This window comes from Panulirus ornatus, chromosome 1 (assembly GCF_036320965.1).
Source record: "Panulirus ornatus isolate Po-2019 chromosome 1, ASM3632096v1, whole genome shotgun sequence".
NCBI lineage: Eukaryota > Metazoa > Arthropoda > Malacostraca > Decapoda > Palinuridae > Panulirus > Panulirus ornatus.
The window spans coordinates 28,023,021-28,044,122 of NC_092224.1; the positions used below are offsets into that span (position 1 = coordinate 28,023,021).

The 21,102-nt window shown below is 47.9% G+C and overlaps 1 protein-coding gene across 5 annotated transcripts in view; it reads left to right on the forward strand.

Annotated features, from left to right (window-relative positions):
- The window catches only part of LOC139766419 (rho GTPase-activating protein 21-A-like), an 842,055-nt gene that overhangs the window by 274,606 nt on the left and 546,347 nt on the right, over window positions 1-21,102 (forward strand). For 4 of the 5 annotated variants that reach the window (XM_071695121.1, XM_071695281.1, XM_071695536.1 and 1 more), the window contains exon 1: window positions 1,750-2,662. The exons of the other annotated variant lie outside the window; for it this stretch is intronic. In XM_071695121.1, coding sequence (XP_071551222.1) covers window positions 2,516-2,662 — 147 coding nt within the window. In that variant the 5' untranslated portion in view covers window positions 1,750-2,515. Of the gene's footprint in view, window positions 1-1,749; window positions 2,663-21,102 lie in introns of those variants that run through there. 5 annotated transcript variants of the gene reach the window in all.

Genomic DNA, 21,102 nt, shown 5'->3' on the forward strand with positions numbered 1-21,102 from the left:
CCCATCCCCCTGCCACCACCATTATCACCCTGCCAGCTCCATACCACTGACGCGATCACTTATCACCTCGCTGCAGTCTGCCACCACCCCTCCCACTATCACCATCATCACACCAACACCATCACCCCTCCCACTATCACCACCACACCAGCACTACCACCCGTCCCACTACCACCACACGTGCATTACCATCCCTTCCATCATTAGCACCACTACCCCTCCCACTACCATCACAACTGCATTACCATTCCTTCCAGTATCACCACTAAACCAGCATCACCATTCCTCCCACTACCAACATACCTGCACTACCACCCCTCCCATTTTCCCCACTACCCTTCCAACTACACCTTCACTACCTCCCCTCCCATTATCATCACCACCCCCCCAACTACCATTCATTCACTACCACCCCTCCCATTATCACCACCACTCCTCCCACTACCACTCATTCACAACCACCCATCCCGTTATCATCACACGTTGTCTTGATCAATCTCGTAAAACGATTGGATTTGTATCACTTATTATTGTATAGGTATGTTCTTCGATATGTTGCTGTATTATGAAGTATTATTTTGTGAATGTCCATTTATATAACCACGCAGTATGATATATATATCCTTTGGTATGTTCCTTTATAATACGGTGCAGTATATAGGGCGGTTTACTGTGTTTGCATTTTATGTAAGACCGCAATATGTACTACATTCTTAATATGTATTTCCCCTTAGTAATGACTTGGCTCTGATCTCGACCATTCTATTAAAGCCTCACACTGACAAACGTTTTTAGCTCGTGACGTCGGTGATGTGACAGCAGCCAAAATTCTGCGCGATAAATTAAGTCTCCTTAATGGTCGTAAGAAATGATATTGCGTATCCTCTCCTGCATGTATGTGACTCCGCCAGAACTGGTAATGTACCACATTGAAATTGTTGCAAACAGCCTTGCATAACGTCACATAACAAGTTTAACTAAATTAAATCATCGATATTGTTACTAATATGAGTGTACTGTCCCAAGATGTAATCGTCCATTTTCATTTTCGGGCCTCGTATTTGCATCTCTGGACTCGATAAAACCGGTTTACGGAGAGTTGAGATGCTCCGTCTCATTCACCATTTTTTCTTTTCTCTTCAAATAATTTGTCCTTCGGTGCGGAACAGTAAATAAGAGTGATCTGTGGATGGCATCATTGTTGTTGGCTATGGACCACTTTTTTTTTTTTTTTTACTTGAAGGAATGTATACTTTTGTATTAATTTATGTCAGCATTTTCAGTTCAATCTCTATATCACTGTACGAGTCAGGTAAATTCAGTGACTGTTTAGCCTTCGTTATTTCTTTTGTTTCAACGAGTATTTCCTATCATTTCGGTATCAGATGATAGAATTGTGAATGAATAATTCCATGACTGAAATCTATAACGTACTCGCTCCTTTGTTTACATAATATAACCTAGAGGGAAACTCGAGACGGATGCTGAAATACACATCGGCAACTGTACAGTCCTGGCCATTTACTGATTTTTAATTCCCAACAAGAATATTTCTTTCGTATATTCCATTTGTATCAGTATCTTTACTATGGCATATTGTTTATTGAGTAATGTAGAATCATGTGTGTTAGTGCATAAACTTTTGAAGAGAGTAAGCCTGTAGAATAATAAACTTATAAAATGGTTGTTGGTATCTTTTACATGACCACGAGAGGTGAACGAAGGAACGGCCGGCTGGGTAGCTTGATTAGTTGTCAGTTGTGAGTGTTGGTGGAAGGTTTGCTTTCCTCTTGGATTTGAGACACGTGTAACTTATATTTCTTTATACTGTGGCATTCTTGAGAAAAAATATTCCCAACAAGTGTTCATGCGACGGATAGTGTGCCACTTCATTGTGCTGGGTAAATTTTGATACTGAGGCACAAACGTTGCATCAGAAGTCTTGCTGCCTGTGGTGAAAAAATGTTAACTCGCAAAGTCACGGGTTCACAAAGTGTAACGACGTGAGCATCTAATTCCAGAAGAGAGAAAACATTCTACAGCCACATTGCCAAAGGTGGAGAACATTGCCAACATTGGATACACGTGGAAGTTGCGGCCGTCGCTGTGGATGGTTGAACTAACCCCATCACTAGACATAGGAAGTTTGTATGCCACTAAAGTCTTCGTCGCCACTACAGTATGCATTCTGACCTATTAAGTGGGATGAGAAGTGAAGACAGATGCGTAGGGCAAGAAGAAGTGTAGCTCGACCCACAGCACCGCTTCTCTGGACTTGATTTGTCGAGAGATAAGCAGAACCGTCTCCTGGAGAACAGTTGGTGCGTGTGTGTGATCGCTCCAGTACGCGCAGCGTCAGTCACTACATACATGCTAGTGTAATATTGAGTGGTATTGATGTGCGGGAGTGTAGCGATAATGGTGAATATCCCGAGAAAACTGAAAAGAGGTGTAGTGTGGCGTGGTGCGTGAAGGATAAGTATACTGTGTTAGGGATGCGTGAATCACAATCATCATGAAGGAGAAGATGGAGGGAGAGGGGATAGCCGCCCCTGGGGGTGTCGGAGAGGGGTCACAGGTGACCAAGGCAAGTGGTGCACCCCTCGACAACACTGACGACATCAACGGTAACCCAGCAGCTCCTCCAGACTTGCAACTACAGGTGAGACCACACTAGCAGCAGGGTTAGTCGAAACTTAATCCATCACACTGCCCTTTGTTACAAGAATTCAGGCACAGAACTTTCATTGATATTAGCAAACGTTGTGGTTGTTGCCTGACTTACCACTGTGACTACAGTGATGATTTATGGGTAAATGTTAGCTTCAGCAGCAAGACGAACTTAAAAGATTTTGCTGAAAATCCTGTCATTAGAATGGTAAAAGTATCTGAAAATCCTATCAGTGGATTCGATATATCAAGTAATACTGTTCCACTGGTGGCAATCTTTTTCAAGAATACTAGGTCAGGATAAGTGTTCAGTCATGGTATTCTCTTTCTGGATCACGTAAAGATTTGTCTCCTACAAATTAGATCCCCCTTCCCCCATCAACCTTTTTTATATAGGTTGGTAGGTTAGGTTAGGTTAGATTCGGCCTCCCCTAATCAGTTTTTGTTCCAGGCTTAATTAACTTCGGTTTGTACATAACTAACCAAATCTAACCCAACCTAACAACCTAGGAAAACGTTGGGAGGCTTGGGAACGAATCTTCAGGTGATCCATCTTTTTGTTTTATGTTTATATGTTTCACAGAACAACACCAAAGATAACCGAGTGTATCCCATCGTTCTTGAAATGAATTGCCTTCAGTGAAATAGAGTTCTATTGACTATATTGATTCCATTAGTATTAACGACAGTTCGATTCGCCACCGCTATATTTTTACTGATCTACGGTGATGACTTCATATTTTACAGAAGTGGTGCGCTCATGAGAATTATTGCTTAGACTAGCCGGCTGAAAGAATAGATATTTAAAGGAAAACCTGTGTTTTGTGTTCAAAGTGACTTATCTCGATAAACGAATGAAACAAATTCACTATCAATGTCGTAAATAGAAAAGAATGCTAAACGTCTTAGCCTAACTAAATTTGGCAGCAAAGTGAGTCAAGGAATGTTGAATAATCCTTGTGTCGTTAGGATACGTTATTCAGAAAGGCCTGCCACTTGGCTTGACCCACAGGAGGGATCATGTTTCGCGCCTGCGGCGGCGTGTTGTGTACACCCGCAGATCAAATAGCTGCTCCCGCTCGCTGCTGCCTGCGTTAGCTTCACCCAAATCCATCGGTACACATGCACGGTATCCGCTCATCCCCTTTGTTTATTCAGACACTTGAAAGATCAACTGAGTACAAGAAATTTAACGCATCAGAGCTTGCTTACTATCAAGACCTTTTTTTGTGCTACCACAACACTCAGGAAGTCGGCCACGTCCACTGGGCGGGATCACAAGTCAAAATGTGCGTTGATGTGTTTATGGCTTTGTGATGAATGGAAGAAAATTTCGGCGAGGATGATTGGTATCCAATGTTGAAGTTGCATCGTGACGCAAGGAGTCTTGTGATTTGTTGAATCACTGTTGTATCTCGTGTTGGAGAAATCAGTGGTGACCAGAACGCAGAAAAGAAAGCGTAACCCGTACATAGTGGGGGGTTTAATTTAAGATGGTTGTATGTCTGGTGGAGTAGTGTTTAAGAATGAGATGGGAGGGCGTTCATTTAATGCTTGTTGAGACATTACGGTGTGCGTATGTTTAGCCTGTGTTGTGTTTAGGGGTAAGGCGGGGGGTAGCTGTAAGTATAGGTTGCTAAAGTGTGAAACCTGTAAGTTTCTCTATTTCTACTTTGGAGTAGGTTATGAATTTGTGTGGATGGTAGAGGTTTAATTCCTAGCATACCGAGATGAAATTAGAAGTATTTTCTTTCATGCATTTTCTGATTGCTCGCATTTTCACCGTTAGTGTTCTTTTACGTCTTCGTTCCTCCATGATGTTTTCTTTTAGGTTCCTTATTTTACACCAACTTAGACTTTTTCTTGAAATGTGTTGTACTTATTTTCTTAAAAATACTCATCTTCAGAATTTATCTTTTCTGTGGGTCTAATCCTTCAGGCATCATAACACTTATTTTGGTCTTGGTCTCATTTGTTTAATATCTTTATTTTCCAAATCTAATAGTATAAATCTTGACATCAGTTATATTTTTGGTTGTACTAACTTAAGCCTGACAACCAGTGAGAGATATTAGCTAGTAAATACTGTTCTGTTTTGAAATCTGTTAGTTGTTTGCTCATTGTCTGTTACTTCAATGATGGATGGAGACGTGAGCTGGACCGTGTCTACCAAAGTCCAGGTACAGTGCGATTGATTGATGGTCATGACTTGTGAGACGACCTCCAGTACTCCTGCTTCACAATGTTGATGTATCATGTAGTTCCTTTGTTCTTGCAATTTTTGAGTCCTCGCCTCACGCAAGATTACGACACCAAGGCCGGATATACTCCATTCGCATTCATCTTCAGGCAAATTGTTTTGTTTCTGAGCGTGTGAGAAGGGTAGTGGTTCCTCCGGGCGAGGGTGCTGCAAGGATCCTGTTGGCGGTGTAATTTTGACCAGATGAACTGTTACCGCTCCCCCTGGCGCACTTTACCGCACTCCTTCCCCCTGCATACTTTTAGTTGCTTACGATGTTTGTAGCGTTATATAAGCATTTAGGCTGGTTTTATATACTTTTCCGAGGGATTTAGACTGATACGTGTTAAATATTTAGGAAGTTCTGTATTCGAGTAATTACATCCCCGTATTTTAAGATCAAAAGCGTAGGGATGTGATGTAAACATATGTGCAGAACCATCGGTTAGGCTGCATACAGTTCGAACCTCTTGTATGGTAACGTTAGTACTGATGCTGTAAGATCGGGTCTGTGTTGGCGATGATGCAGGATGGTGGTGACGCTACGCGGAACCAACCTTCCATGATTCATTCCCATTACAGTAAGTAAAGTACTAAGCCGTGTGAGTTCCTCCAGCTGTAATGTGGGACCATTGTGTTATTACCTACCTATTTGTACCTTACGCGGAGGGAGTTTTACAATCGTGCCCCTGTCCCTCCACCCTTCCGCCCCACGTAAGTGTGTGTGTGTGTGTGTGTGTGTTGGGGGTGGTGAGGTGGGGCAACACGCGTGGGTGTGAGGTAGAGGGCCCTCGGGTGCCCATTACCTGAGGCTGTTGAGACTTATCTAGCCGCCCTTATGCGAAAGACTGGCTGTGGGTGAGAGCGTCGCTGGTTGTTGAGGTGCCTCTCGCCCTCAGGTTCCCGCGTCCGGACGCCCGCTCACGGGTGCTGCTGCAGGATTGGATTGTTTTCATTGGAATGTTTACCTGTCGGCATTAATTTCATGGCTTGGAAGGCGGTGTAAATAGTCGTTGGTCTTGTTTATAGGATCGGTACTCGATGTTAGCGGCTCTGGAGCCCCAATGTTGACGCTAGCAGCACGTTTTGTTTCCTCTCTCTTGGTAATGGCGACGCTGGTGGTGAGGTCTGGGGAAGTAGTTGACGTCATGGCAGGTGTGACGGTACGATGGCATCCCTCTAGGAGGACGTGTAGGAGAGGGAGGGAACCCCGGCAAGGACACTTGATGGGAGTGTGTTGGGGTGGAACTTGCAGCTGCAGTTGGGGATCACATGCATATAACGTTGTATCAACACAGCCTGGTCTGTGGCGCCCACCACGGTGTGATGTGAACACTCGACTTCGTTGACCCACTCGCATAAAAACATTCAGATTATAGTAATGGTAAGTCAACACAGACGTAGATTAGTCTCACAGTGGCAGATGACATCTGATGTCGATAAGTACAAACTTTTACACCCTCAGCCATGTAAACGAGAAGACTTCATGAACTCTGTTGACGTATATAGTGTTACTGAGGAAAAGAAATTTAGGTATAATAATCTTCGATGACTTTGCAAATGCCAAGCAAGAGGTGCATATAAGCAGTAAAAGAGGAAACATGAATTTTAGGCTTTTTAGGCCTCATTCGAATGTCTAATAATCTGATTCTCAATTTTTACCATTTACTGCTGTGTCCCGGTCCTGATCATTGTACAGAGTCGTAATCACCTACTTGAAAAAAAAAAAAAAGACATACGAAAACAAAATCCCGGACAGAGAAATTCTAAATCCCATGAGAGCCGTCCACACGACCTTAACTTATTTAGCTGAGAAAAGTGTTGGGAGGTGATTTGATGCAGGCTTTCAAGATTATCAAGGCTTCGACACTTCCGATCTGAGCAGGTGCATAAATCTAGATAAATCGGATTTTACTTCGATAGGGGAGAAAGAATACTTCCCACGTATTCCCTGCGTGTCGTAGAAGGCGACTAAAAGGGAAGGGAGCGGGGGGCTGGAAATCCTCCCCTCTCAATTTTTTTTTCTTTTTTATTTTCCAAAAGAAGGAACAGAGAAGGGGGCCTGGTGAGGATATTCCCTAAAAGGCCCAGTCCTCTGTTCTTAACGCTACCTCGCTAATGCGGGAAATGGCGAATAGTATGAAAGAAAAGACTTCGAATGAGGCAGTCTTTTTTCTTTATCAGAATGTTAATAGATGAAATGATTTACCAGTAAGAGCAGTTAAAAGCGGTACCATAAATTCGTTTATAAACTGGCTTTTTATGCTCTACTGTAGTTATATAAAAAAGTGCATTTTTCTAATGTTATCCACAAACAACCTCAGAAGGGACCAGCGGTCTGTTGTTACTTTTTGCATTCCTCTGTATTGTTATATAATAAGGAACCCGGAAATTCGAAGATGACTCGGTATTACACGTACTATGATAACTTGACCTTCGACCTGACCCTTAAGGGGTCGTCGGTCGTACCGTCTTGCTCAAGGGGTTGAGCGTTCCACGCTACAGCTAAGATTACTTAAACTTACGAAGAACTTTTCCGGGTCAAGGCTTGGGGGACTGTCTTCTCCGACGTAGGTTGGGAAAGTCCCGTATGTATCGCCTCAATGTTGGTGGGTTGGTCTTGTTGGCCGGGAAATGATTTTGTTGATTTACAATATTAGTGACAATTCCAGTATGAACGGCTGTGATTGCTAGAGGAATTAAGGACGGGGGAGTTGGTGTGCAAGAACCGTTTGCATTTTCCCAGCTGTGCAAAGCGGAGATGGTGTGGATAATATGAGGGAAAAATGATACAGATGACCATTTTATAGTGTTAGGAACGCCATAGGAAGATCCCTAGACATATTCTGAAAACATCTGGACAGCTTTTTGAAAGTTGAACCAGACCAGGTAGGGTACACAATATACAACAGATTAGACCCAGAGGATCAAACAGATTTGGTACATCTGGACCTTCACCAGGGAAGCTTGGTGGCGGACTTTTTAAGTCCGGGGGTTAGAGGATAGACCCCGAAACCAGCGTAAAGTGTACGTTAATTGAAGGTAAACTCATTGCTGCTCGGGTTGACTGTGTTATAGGTAGACTCGTGTGTCTTGGAAGTGTTGAAAATTAATCCGGTGTGTCGGGGTCACTGAAAAATTCAGTTGGTGTGTGTAAGAAAAGGCAAGATTGTAAGGGGAAGATGAGGGCTGTAATACCTTTGCGCTACCGCTCACAGGATGAGCAAATGGGATGCGTAGTAAATTTGCCTGCGATACGGGTTCAAATCAGTCAGTCAGATGAGAGGTGGTATTTGATCGCAGCCTGTGATGAAGATGTGGTCGGAAGTAGAGTGGTGGTACTATCTGGGGAGTGTTGGATGGGCAGCTAGAGTGCGGAAGTCGCTGGCGGGAGTATGAAGATAATTTCGGAGTTCTGGTCCGTCCCGGCAGATGCAGGCTTGGCGCTGTGTGGAGACGGGCGGCAGGGTAGCGACAGGTCGTGGTGGCAGCATTTGCTGATTGCATTCCGCAGGTAACAAGTGGCCGCACGAGTGTCGCTCTTGGATTATATGGTGGCGTTGGACGTGGCCCCCGGCCATGCTGCTTCACTTGAGTGGCTGCACACCCGCCCGGCAAGTCTCAGTAACCGACGATTTAATTTTAATTGACGTTTGTTTGGCAAGGCGTGTGTCGCTGGCTCACATGACCATCTAGTGGCTCGGGTTGATGTATTGGTTCCATCTTGTCAGTTGCTTGAAGGTGGGAGGTGGTTGTTGGCGGAGGTGTGGTCCTGCAGACGCCCACCCCGCCCGTCACAACATCCATCCCTGCTTCGTGTGAGGAATATCACGGCCGCATTCCTCATTAATTGCCAGATAGTGTCTTGCTGCTTCAGCAGGAGGCGGGAGGCGGGCTAAAGTAGTGGTGGTGGTGGATGTGTGGGATAGTGATGATTGTTGCTTTTGTTGGGAAGCTATGGTGGTAGGTATGTTGGGTAGTGTTGGTGGAGGGTGTGTGGGTCGGTGGTGGTGGGTGTATGGGGCAGTTATGGTGGGGAGGGGTGTGGGATAGTGATGGTGGTAGGTACGTGGGACAGTGGCGATGGTGCGTGTGTGGGTCAGTGGTGGTGGTGTTAGGTGTGTGGGTTATTAGTTGTGGGTGTGGGGACTGTGGCGGCACCGCCTCCGCGGCGACAAGGTTCACGGTAAGATGATTGCCGTAGTAGAGTGGCCAGCCTTCGATATACCTCTGCTAGGATGACTGTGGCTAGTGAGCTCTCCCAGCAGGCTGGCTGGACACCTGACTGCGAATAGAAAGGTCAGAAAGCAATCGGGTAGCTGATTGGTTTGTTGGAGGATTGTGCTATTGTAGTGTCGACGTTACCTGGGAGGACCACAGCTCTTGGGGCGGAGAAACTTAATTGTCTAGGGCTTTGCACCTCTTTAGTCTGCTCACTTGTGTACGTACCCAGGGAACGCTCACCAGCATGAATCTGCGCTTGGGTTGATGTAACCAATGGCGCATCAGCTGTGCGCGTATCACCCCTCCTGTTGTGTGTCGGAATGTCCCCACACAAGATGTGAGCCTTTGCCTAATAAATTCGTCCCTTCGAGCAAAATTGAAATTGAAAATTTTTAGGCAGAGATGCGAGCGAGACTAGTCACTCTGTTGGGAAGGCTTAAGGAGGGCGGTTAGGCCTCTGTTCGATGGCCCGAAGAGATTAATGTATCAAGGATTATGGTGGGAAGGGAGAGGAACGGTTGTATGTGTGGGGGGTGTTGGACCAGTGTGCTGGTGGTGAGAGTGAGGTGGCGTCAGGGAGCGTGGGACCTGCATGAGGGACTCCTGTCGGTTGAGGACATTCGTGCGGTGTTGATGATGAGGGGTTCGACTGAGCTCCGGGTGTGTTGCTGTGTGTTTAGTGGCGCGGCCTGGGCTTTGCCTGGACCCCTGCCTACCTGCCCCCTCGAATTAGGATTAGCCAACTCTAGCAGCAGCCTCCCCTGAGGGTGGTATGTACTATAGAAGTAAGATGAATGGGTAGCAAATGATATGTTTACACCTGGTACCTCTCTCCACATTCCAGCAGGTACACGTTTTTGCTGTCATTAGGTTGGTTCCGTCCTTCTGAAAAGGTCCTCCAGAGTTTTTATGCCGGTATTCATGCGAGACTTTGCATGAGTGCTAAATAAATAGGCGTTTCTCTCTTTCAATCGGTTCACAGACCAGTGAGACATGAGCACAGATGGTAGCCAGGTCCAGGTTGGATAAGCATATAGTAATATTTAAGGAGTCGTGACGTGCGTGTTTGAAGCGTTCCACTTGTAAGAGCGCCTCAGGCCTGTAGAGGGAAGGTGTTGTCGTGCTAGGCTCGCTGAGTGTTTGGGACGTTTACTTTAACCTCTGTTGTGGTATCTCCTCCGGCCGAGATAACGCAGATTAGATAAAGGATTTACTGATTACTGAACGAGGGTTCACCGTCCGTCAGCCGTCATGGAAGACTTAAAGTTATCACCAGGTATTATGGCACGATTCGACTGCTGACGCCGTCCTTTGACTGATTATCTTTTTATATTTGCCGCAAAAACCGGCAGATTGATCGTAGAGTCTGTTGGGGGTCAGTCACACCATGGAGGCTCAAGGTTCTCCTTGCCACTGAGCGCTGTGGTGATCAAGGGAGACCTCTTCACGGACACATGAATATTTTCTTTAACTTCCAGATCTTGACTTGTTTAGCTACAAATAAGAGGGAGGAAGATTTAAGCATGGGTGAGTGGACTATGCTGGGGGTTAGGGTGGAGGCAAGTCTAGAGCGTACAAGTGGTGGTGGGTACAGTACGATATCGACGTACGAGGGTGACAGGTTGGCCGGAGCACTGCGTAGTATTTTTTTTTTTGTGTGTGAATGTAAATTTTTGAGTATTGAAGGATGCTTGTTGCCCCACGCCAGACACTCGTGGACGCTCAGCTATTTTTAGAATTACGGTACTTTTACTTCTTTGTAGAAAAAAGTAGTAGTTTGTATTTTACGAGCAAAGGATGGAAGGACAGATGAGGGTTTGTGATATTATGAACTAGGGGGGGTTGGTTATGTCTGGGGGCATTGGGGGGTGTGGGTAGCACAACACGACCCTTGACCCTCTGGCTAAGGAGGTTGATACCAGTGTTGTGTGTGTGTGTGTGTGTGTGTTTTGCGCCTCTCGGTAGTTGCACGAGAGAGAGAGAGAGAGAGAGAGAGAGAGAGAGAGAGAGAGAGAGAGAGAGAGAGAGAGAGAGAGGCTAGTGGCTGGGAGAGGCATGACCCTTGGGAAGGTTGTCACTAAGGCAGGGGAGTGAGGGAGGGGTGTGGTGGAGCGTGAAGGAGTGTGGCGGTGCGGAGACCCGTGTGCTTCCCCGACATACTTGCTGGAAACCACCATCCCTCGCACCATACTCTGGTCTGGGTTGTGGCAGGTGTATCGCTGGTCCGGTTGTTACATAGTGTGGGGCTGGTCTGGTTGTTACAGTGTGTGGGGCTGGGCTGGTTGTTACAAAGTTTGGGGTTGGTCTGGTTGTTACGTAGCGTGGGGCTGGTCTGGTTGTTGCATAGTGTGGGGCTGGTCTGGTTGTTACGTAGCGTGGGGGGGAGGGGGGCTAGTCTGGGGTTTTACGGCATGTTTGGATGATCTGGGTGTTATGAGGTGTGTGGCTGGGTTGGGGTGTTGCGAAGTGTGTGGGTGGGCTGGTGTGTTACAAAATGATGTGTGGCTGGTCTGGGATGTTACATGTGTGGCTGGTCTTAGGTGTTACATGTGTGGCTGGTCTAGGCTGTTACATGTGTAGCTGGTCTGGGGTGTTACATGTGTGTCTGGTCTGGGTGTTACTAAGTATTTGGCAGATGAAAACTTTCAAAGAACTTTTATGATGATAGGATGTTTGGGTGTGGTGCGTGTAGCGTGAGTGTAGAACCCATATGGGTGTACTTGAAGGGTGTAGCGTGACGGGATGGGCTGCAGGACTCATTTGGGTGTGTGCCACACTAGCGCATGTAGTGTGAAGAGGTGGGCAGCAGGACCCACGTGGGTATACTTTTGTGTGTATGTGTGAGTATGGGGCCGTACTGCCCCTCCGATGATTACCAGGTAACTTGGCCTTTAAGCCTGCGTCTATAGGAAAGTTTCCCGCACGTCATGAAGCAGGTATTCAAAGATTCTCTTTACTGTGTGGAAGGAGGGAGGGAGGTATTGCTGGGTTGGGGCTGGAGGATTATATTACAGCGGCTTGTCAGGAGGTATTTGCGAGCATAGTGGCCTTCATGGTGGCTGGGGTGTTATTTGTCTCCTTCCTCCGCCTCACACCCACCCCTGGGACGTCCTGCCACTCACCCCCTGGTGCTCATGCACCACCGCCCACTGTCTCCTCTCACCACCTTGCCCCCGGTCCACACCACCACCCTTCTACAGGGGGTTGATTTTGCCCCGACCTGCGGCAGGGGTGAGAGATTTGGCCATGTACCCCGCCTCAGGTGCCTGGCAGGATTTGTGGTGTGGGGTGTAAGACGGCGCCGGGCCCCCGCTGGACTGCTGCAGGCCACGGGTTGTGTGTTGTGCAATCACGGGGCGTGTGTATGTTCGAGAGGCCAGCGGCGTATGTGGGGGGGGGGACACGGCGCGCGCGTGTGCGTGTGTGTGTGTGTGTAGGTTGAGAGGTACCGGTACATGTCCCTGTGAGTCCGTCCTCACTTGCTGGTGTGTCGCCCAGGGTGAGAACCTGGCCCTTGACGCCTCCCACACCTCACCCTTGATGGTTCCCGAAGGAGCTCCCAAATGGTACATCTGATAGTCAGTGTGTAGGTTGTCACGTTCAGACCCACACGGTAGTCATGCTGTGGTCAGAAACTGTACTGACAGCTCACAACATTACTTTTAAGGCGGATGACTTTTTACCAAGAAGAACTGACACAAGCGACTCAGTGTTATTGGTTTACGTCGAGTCTTGGAAATGTTATGAGGTGTTGCATCCGCCGGAGATCGGTGTGTGGCAGTTCGTGGCCGACGCGTAGTAGTACTACATGAGGTCTTGGAACCCGTGGGTCCAGGTGCAGGCAGTAGCCAGCTACATCCTGCTCTCGTCCTTCACCTTTGTCTTACCCCAGGGCGGGGAGGGCGGTGTACCCTGCCCTGGGTCAAGACCAGATGGACCAGGTGTGCCCTCCACCCAGTTGCTGAGGTGTGTGTGTGTGTGTGTGTGTGTGTGTGTGTGTGTGTGTGTGTGTGTGTGTGATTACTGTTTCGGGAGAGAGTTGTACACTCGTGTTACCTCGTCTCTTAACCTTGCATATATGTACCATATCTTTATTTCTCTATATGTATGCATACACACATACTCCTTAGCCCATATTGTCGACCATACCCTTTGGGTGGATGAACAGCTCGGTGGACTGTGGACAGGCTGCCCCGACCAGAATTCGAATATGTGCGGGTTTGATCCATTGTGGCTCGTGCTTGCTTGACGGTCAGTAACGCTAACCACAACAGCATGGAGGTCCGCGCGCGCGCGCGCGCGTGTGTGTGTGTGTGTGTGTGTGTGTGTGTGCGTGCGTGTGTGTGTCACTCAGGGCTGGACCTTACCAAGTCATGGGGGAAGGGATTTGGCATGACTCGATCACCTTCATATCACCATTTGTAACGAACCCACGGAAAGGTGTGTGGGGCTTGGTTTCGGGTGCATTGTATACGACAACAAGAAAGTGGGTATGAGCCAATGAGGCCAGGTTTTCGTCTGTTCGTGGCACCACCTCGCTAATGCAGGATTAGAGTGCAGCCTTGAAGTTCAGGAGAGAGCCTCATAAAAAGGAACCCCTGTGGCTGTATAAGTTTAGTTTGATGTAAAAGGTTTTTAATCTTACAGAAGACAAATCATTTCCGAGATAGGATGGGCGAACGGCACCAGGGTTGGACACGCGCAGAGCGAGCAGTGGGTACAACACATCGACGTCAGTTGTGAGTGTTTGTGTGAGGGTTGCATTTCTCTTGGATGTGAGGCATTCTTGAGAGGAAAAAAAAAACAATATTTCTAACATGTGTTGATGCGACGGATCACAGTGTGCCACCTCCCTGTGCTGGGTGAAGTTTGATACTAAGGCACAAACACATTGCATCAGCAGTCTTGCTGCCTGTGGTGGTGGAAGAAAAAAAATGTAACTCGCAAAGTCACGGGTTCACAAAGTGTAACGACATTGGAGGCTAAGTAGACCAGAGGTCGTGTGCTTTCTAGGTCTGGGATCTCCTCCGTTCATGTCTTACGGATTCCGTGCTTCATCCACAAAGAATGATTTGAGAGAGAGTGGGTATATTTCATTTTCCTTCATGCATCTTATCTTTTGATGTTAGATTACGCGTTTGTGGGAGATTTATGGGGGAATGTTGAATGTGGGTTTCAGATGATAAAGACAATAGTTAATAAGCATTGTAAGATATACTAATGATGATTGTTAAAACAAAATGTCACTTAAAACTTGGAGCGATATATTATACACGTGCGGTCAAATATTACTTAAATTACTTATTTTTGAGGTCACGTTTCTGTTGCTGGTGGTTCTCGGCATCAATTGTATTATAGGTGTCAAGAGGTGAAAGCACGGGGATAGACGTGGTAACCTGTGTCTTTAGAATGACATCTCAGTGAGTAAAATTTGGTTCCATGTAGGTAGTTTTTGACACCTTTGTTTTTTGTGATTTTGTTCTTAGATAAGGAATGAATAAGTGAAAAGGTTATAAGGGATTTGGTCGTCAGATAAGATTGTATTATGTTTCTTAGGGGAAACAGAGGAAAGATGATTATATGTCAGAGATGAATCTTGATTTATCCCTTTTTTTCTTCGATAGAATCGATGCTACGCACTTATGGTTGATGACATTTCATGAGGGTAGAAGTGAGTGAAGGATGCGATCTTATTATAACTTTTGAACCTTGGCGCTTATTTCAGGAGTACGACACGTTAATTTCTCTTTTTTTGTGGAACACAAGTACATATAGATAGTGTATCATTGTCAAATTATTGCTGGCTGACCCCTCTGCTATTGTCAGGAACCTTCGTCTTAGACTCGAGTGTGGTGCACTGCGATCGTCTATGGTTCAGAGAGGGCAGGACCAAGGGAATGTGTCAGGTGCCGTAGTGCCGCTACAGTGTCGGGTCCCTCGGAAGGGGAAGCTATAAAGTGGATCCTCAACAGCCAGGCGAGAGACCTGTCACCGTGAGATATATTGTGGCCATTACCGTGGCTGTATTGAACAGTGGCTCGTAAAACCGAGGTGGGCGCCCCGACCTGCATCACTGTGGTAGGTGTGTTGTGTCGGTCCCCCGCCCTGCCTGGCTCCACCACGCGATCCAAGCAGCTCCACCACCTGCCCCTGACCCGGAACACAACCAACACACCTGGCAGGCTCCTCCACCATCAGCCCCTGACGTGGAACACGACCATAGTACCTGCCAGGTTCCTCCACCACAAACTCCTGACGTGAAGCACGACGATAGTACTTGCCAGGTTCCTCCACCACCGGCCCCTGACGTGTATGACCATAGTACCTGCCAGGTTCCTCCACCACAAGCCCCTGACGTGGAACACCACCAAGAGGCTCCCCCAACGGGACAAATGACATGCCTGGAACACTCCTCCGCCGCTCGTTTATTTTTTGGGCTGCCGCTGCCAGGGACAGAGGCTGTTCCATTACAACCCGGGGGGGCATTTCCCTCTCGCCCAGGAGAGCGCCAGGACATTTTCATGGGACAGTCCCAGTACAGGTTTGGGGCTCCTGGTCCACACTCAACCTGGCTGTGGGCATCGCCAACAAACCTGGAACTCCATCCTCCCCACCTGAGCCAGGGTACCCCTACCACACATCCGGGGCTCCAATCCCATATGTCCCAGGGCACTCCAGCAGACCTCCAGAGCTCCTGCTTCCACATCAGTTTGTCCTGATCAAAACCACCGCCAGCACACACTCGGCCCCATGCTTCATCTCCTACCCTAATGAGCCGGGGCACCACCTACATACGCCAGAGGATCCTGTTCTACCACCCGACGATCCTTGGCGTTCCTACGCCACCCCCTAATGACGTGGAGCACAGCTGACACACCGCCTGGGGCTCCTGCTGCACCGCCTTATGGCTTGGATCACCGCCGGCTCATGCGTGGGGCTACTGCCCCCACTTGTGGGGTTCCTGCCCAACCCCTCAGGACCCGGCGCACTGTAGCCACACGCCTGAAGTTCCTGCTGTAGTCCCGTCTCATGACTCGGCACACACGCCCGGAGTTCCTGTGTCGGTCACTTATGACCTGGGGCACAGGCGCCACGCGCCTGAACTGCTCAGCCATCCGCTCCTCACCCATGACACCTCTCTCTCTCTCTCTCCTGCCCATGGCTCTATCACTCCCAGCGTATGGTGTGGGTGGCCGCCAGAACACATTCCGGGCTCCTGCACTCCCCTCCCAATCGTATCGTGGGGCACCGGCACTGCCCGCCGAGCTTGGAGTTGGCTGCACGGCCTTGATTGCCTATGGCTTCTGTCCCACCTGCTCATGTCTGAGGGCACTGCCCCACTCACATGCCCTGGGCTTTTGCTCCACTTGTTCATGGCTCAGGGTATTGCTTCACACGCCCGGTGGCTTCTGCCTTACCTGCTCCTGGCTCACGGCATTGTCTCACACGTATGGGGTTACTCCACCATTTCCTCTCGATCTTGGGTAACTCAGTCACGCGCCTGGGGCTCCTCCCTCACAACCTTGGGCATTGGCTGACACCACATGCATGGGCCTCCAGTCCTGTCATCTCATGACGCAGTGTACAGCCATCGTATGCTCAGGTCACTTGTGGCACCCGCTTACGACCTGAGAAACCGCCCCCTCCACGCATGAGACATCAGTGCAAGGATCAAATGCCTCCCACATATGAACCAGGACACCTCCGCACACCCAGGGTTTTGCCGTTACCCTCCTACAACTCCAAACATCACCTTCACACTCCCGCCACCCATTCCTGACCCATAGGTCCGCTTATACACACCTAGAGATTCTCCTCCGGCCGCTCATGGTCTGGGATACATCTGCCACAATCTTCAAAGCTCCGTCACACCCCTGGGTCTTTGTTATCCGCTTATGGCCCCGGGCACCGCAGCTGCACTCCAGGGGTCCCTGCACCGCAGACTTACAACCCGGGGCACAGCAACCTATACGCTCCTCCAGCCATATTGTATATGTAAGACTAATCACATCCTGCGATGGTTTCGGAGGTCTTCTACCTCCACAGCTGGGTCTGGGACCTTACCTTACCTTACGTCTGCATTAATCTGGTTGTAGAGCTTCTACTCGCATACCTCGGGCCATCTTAGCTGACATCTGTTCTTTTTCTTTTTTTTGAACAAGATGTGGAAATAGGGACATGAGCAGGTGTGCTTTTGATCCCTCCGGGGGGCAGAGATATATAGATAAGGTGAAGCCTATAGTTGGCTTTGCCTAGAGTAAAGCTTTACTATTCTGATAATTGTAATAATTGCCTTCATTTCGTACTTGAGTTGGATGAAGGCTGGCCCAGGTGGTCGCTCATTTTTATGTGGAGGAAGACAAGTAACCTTTGTGATGGCATGCAGGTTGTGATGGGTCTTGTGACCGTTTCTCGAGAGCCGCCGTGCCTGCGAGGAATTACTCTGCCTGGTCGGCCTTGGAAAAGAAAAGTCGTCCTGTCGGTTACCGGCAAAAATGTATGTAAACTCCTCGAGCACAACGGCTTGAACTTCTGGCTGTGATGGGCTGGCCTTTTGAGCATAAGAGCGTTAAAGGTTTAGTCAAAGGCCAAAAGTCAGTCGTCAGACCTATGGCTGTGATGGGCTGGCCTTTTGAGCATAAGAGCGTGAAAAGTTTAGTCAAAAAGGCCAAAGTCCTCATATGAACTCAAGGGTGGAACCGTCTAGCTCGAGATGCTAACCATTCAGTACCTGGCAAGGAGTTACTGAGGAGCAATGCGTTGTTTTCCGTGTTTGTTGCTGACAGGTGACCAGACGCTGTCTGACCTGACGTAGATCAGGTTCTGGAGCGTCTAGGGAACGTGCAGCGCCCTAACGTCAACCAATGCAACAAGTAAATCTTGCCTCGGTTGGGGTCACTTAGCAACCCAACGCCGGCGAGAGGAGGATGAAACAAACAAATGCGACCAGCGGACATGAATGCAACAACTATATCTGGCGGGCGATGGCTGGGGGTTGGGGCGGCCCTGGCTGGTGGGGGCTAGGAGAGAGAGAGAGAGAGAGAGAGAGAGAGAGAGAGAGAGAGAGAGAGAGAGAGAGAGGAACAGGGTGGCCCCCCCCCCTGGGCACCGTGGGACCCAGATACACGGGTGTTTATTTGGTTAGGCTGGGTTAGGCCCGTTCATCAGCTCCTCAGACACTCCCAGCATAATGAATCCATTTAGACTCCTGGTGTAGGGTAAAAACATCGATAATCAGTACCTCGGTTTCTCCCTCCCCCCTCGAGTTCTAAGACCTGGAAAGTTATGGTTTCCTGCAATTTAAATTGTAATTGGAGGAAATGTTGCAGACAAATTTTGGAGGGCTTTAGTCTCCTTACTTGTAATAATCAGGTCCAGGGTTGGGTTCCCAGTGCCTCCTCGCTGGAGGCGACGGATCCCAGCGGAATGATAATATACAGTAGTGGGAGTTGACGATGATCCCGCTGAAGGCCTCGGGTTAACTTTTCCAGCCGTCGTGTGAACTGTTTAGCTCAGGTGTTTGGTTGCTGTTCGCTGGTGGTAATTTATCATATACACTCCTCCAGGATGGATGATGACCCACTAACGTCATGTGTACGAGTTACGTTCGAACAATTTTTGTGTGCTGCTGTGTCTTCGTCCAGAGAGATAAATAACTGTACACTAAGGTGAATATTTTTTTTTAGAAAAATAATGAAATTACCGGCGTAAAACTGTACACCACGGGAAATGGTTTTTTTTTTTAGATTATGAAATTACGGGCGTAAAAATAACGTACGTCGCAGGTAGCCTAATGGCCCGTACGAAGCAGCTCCTTTTTACACCCGGATCCAGTAGCTATAGTGTTGCTTCTCATGGTTTTTGCTGGTGTCAGCGGCTGATTTATTGAGGCGGCCGTACTCATCATGTGAGCAGTAACGCAGAGGGATTAATCAGGCCCCAGTGGCCAGGTACTTTATATGACATAAGGTGTTTCGAAGTTGGTTCATTACCTAAGCTTATAGTCCTTCTATACGGTAAATTCATAAACTAGAAGTTAAAGTATCGTATCATTTACAGGACGTTGTTGTGCCATCTCTTATAGGGGTTGTTTGAACCTGTCATCAAAAGATTTTTAACTTCTAACAATGTAAGGGAGTGCCCTTATCTGTGGCCACACAGTATGTCCAATATTACCTGTATCCTAGGACAGTGTAAGGTAGGGTCCATTTCTGTGACTACACAGTATGTCCTATGGTACCTGTAGCTTAGGCATTATCTAAAAGTGACTGGCATCTTGTCTGCTCATCTTGTTACTTTCACCATGCAGCGTGTTTCACTGGAACACCTCTTTGTCAGGGAAAATAGATGGGTCAGCCAGATTCGTCTGTTTGCTCCAGGGGAGATCTGTCTATTCCTGCTTTCTTCTTGTAGTTCTTGAACTTTTAATTAGCAGCCCAAGTATTACGTTCAAGAACCTTAACCCATTGCAAGTTTGGCTAAATCTATTTTTTTTTTTTTCATCGTGCTCTTGGAGGCCAGTGTGTGTGTGGAGTAACCCGCGACAGCTTGACTTGAATCGCGTCACCGGTAAAGCTGGCAGATCTGATAGGTGTGTTGCCTTCTGAAGGGCAACTCGTTAAGATAGAGATCCAGGGATGATTAAACTGTCTGTAGTTTACGCAAGCTCATGAGTAAAGAGTTTGGTGGACAGTTCGGTATGTAGGGGAAATACCCTGTCATTTATTCACACATTCTTCTTTAACCTTTTACCATTAAGCTGGGTTACAGCGGCAGCACTTCCAGCCCTCACTCTGATGGAGTTGAGAGAACCGTCAGCTTAGATAGGGAAGTGCTTTTACTTCCTCATCTCGTACAGTTGATGTGCTCCAAACATGGTAGTGTGCGTGGTTATTGTATGGATGTATATAGATTGACTCTCCTTGTGATGGTGTTGCTGAAGTTGAGGATCCTGTTGAAGGCTAATAATAACCCCGCTACTTTTTTCTGCTGGGGAAGCAATAACAGCGTCGGTGTTGTGGCGTGAGCTGAAGCAGTCTGGACAAAAAGCGGAAATTGGAATTTAACCCCAATTTTTTTTCTTTTTTTTAATGAATCGTGTTGATATGAATTTAGTGGCCGCCTCACTGTCGCGTTAGCACAAGGGCTGTATTGTGTGGCTCTGTCTTATTACCCTGGATGTGGGTTTTTGTATGTTTGTCACCGGACCAGTAGCTTATCAGTGGGCGTCATCAGGTTGGAAAATATTTTGATAGTTACTTGAGCCTTCATCACTCGAGCCTGACGCTACGATCCCATACGGGTCAGGTCAAAGACCATGTCACCATATTGAAGGGTCGTGTCTTCGTGTTCAGGAGTCGTACCAAGGTGGAGTCGTATTGAGGGTTGTACCGACGTGCTCACGAAATTAGGTTCGCCATTGGTGGCTGTCAGCAGCGCCTGGCTTGACTTCGTCACTCTGCCATTTTAACTGTGATGGAGCGATGTGCAGACACGGGTCTTTCTGCCTTCATCACTACAGTCGGTGCTTCTGCGCCCCGATGGCTCAACCATCTCCCCGTCTGTTCCATTTACGCCTCGATAACACGCCCGTCCATGCTTCAACCTGTCTGTCTGTCCCTCAAACAGCACGTCAAGTCAGTCCGTCAACCCGTCTGTTTCTCTAACAGCACGTCGGTCCGTCCGTCTGTCACTCTCGACACTCTAACTTCACGTCAATTCGCCCTCAAGCCTGTCTGCCCGTCCCTTCATCAGCAAAGCTGTACCTCTAGCTTTTCCCTAACGCCATCCTGGGTGTCTCAAGCCGCGCCCGTCCGGTTCCCCGCACTTACCTTACCACCACCCTCTCGCATCTTGTCCCACGCTGACGTAATCTTGATCCAGCAGCAGAACCCTGATAAGAGTACTTGTAAACCTATAAATGGCCCGTGAGCTTTAACTTTAGACCATCGGGTTTAAATAAACAAAAC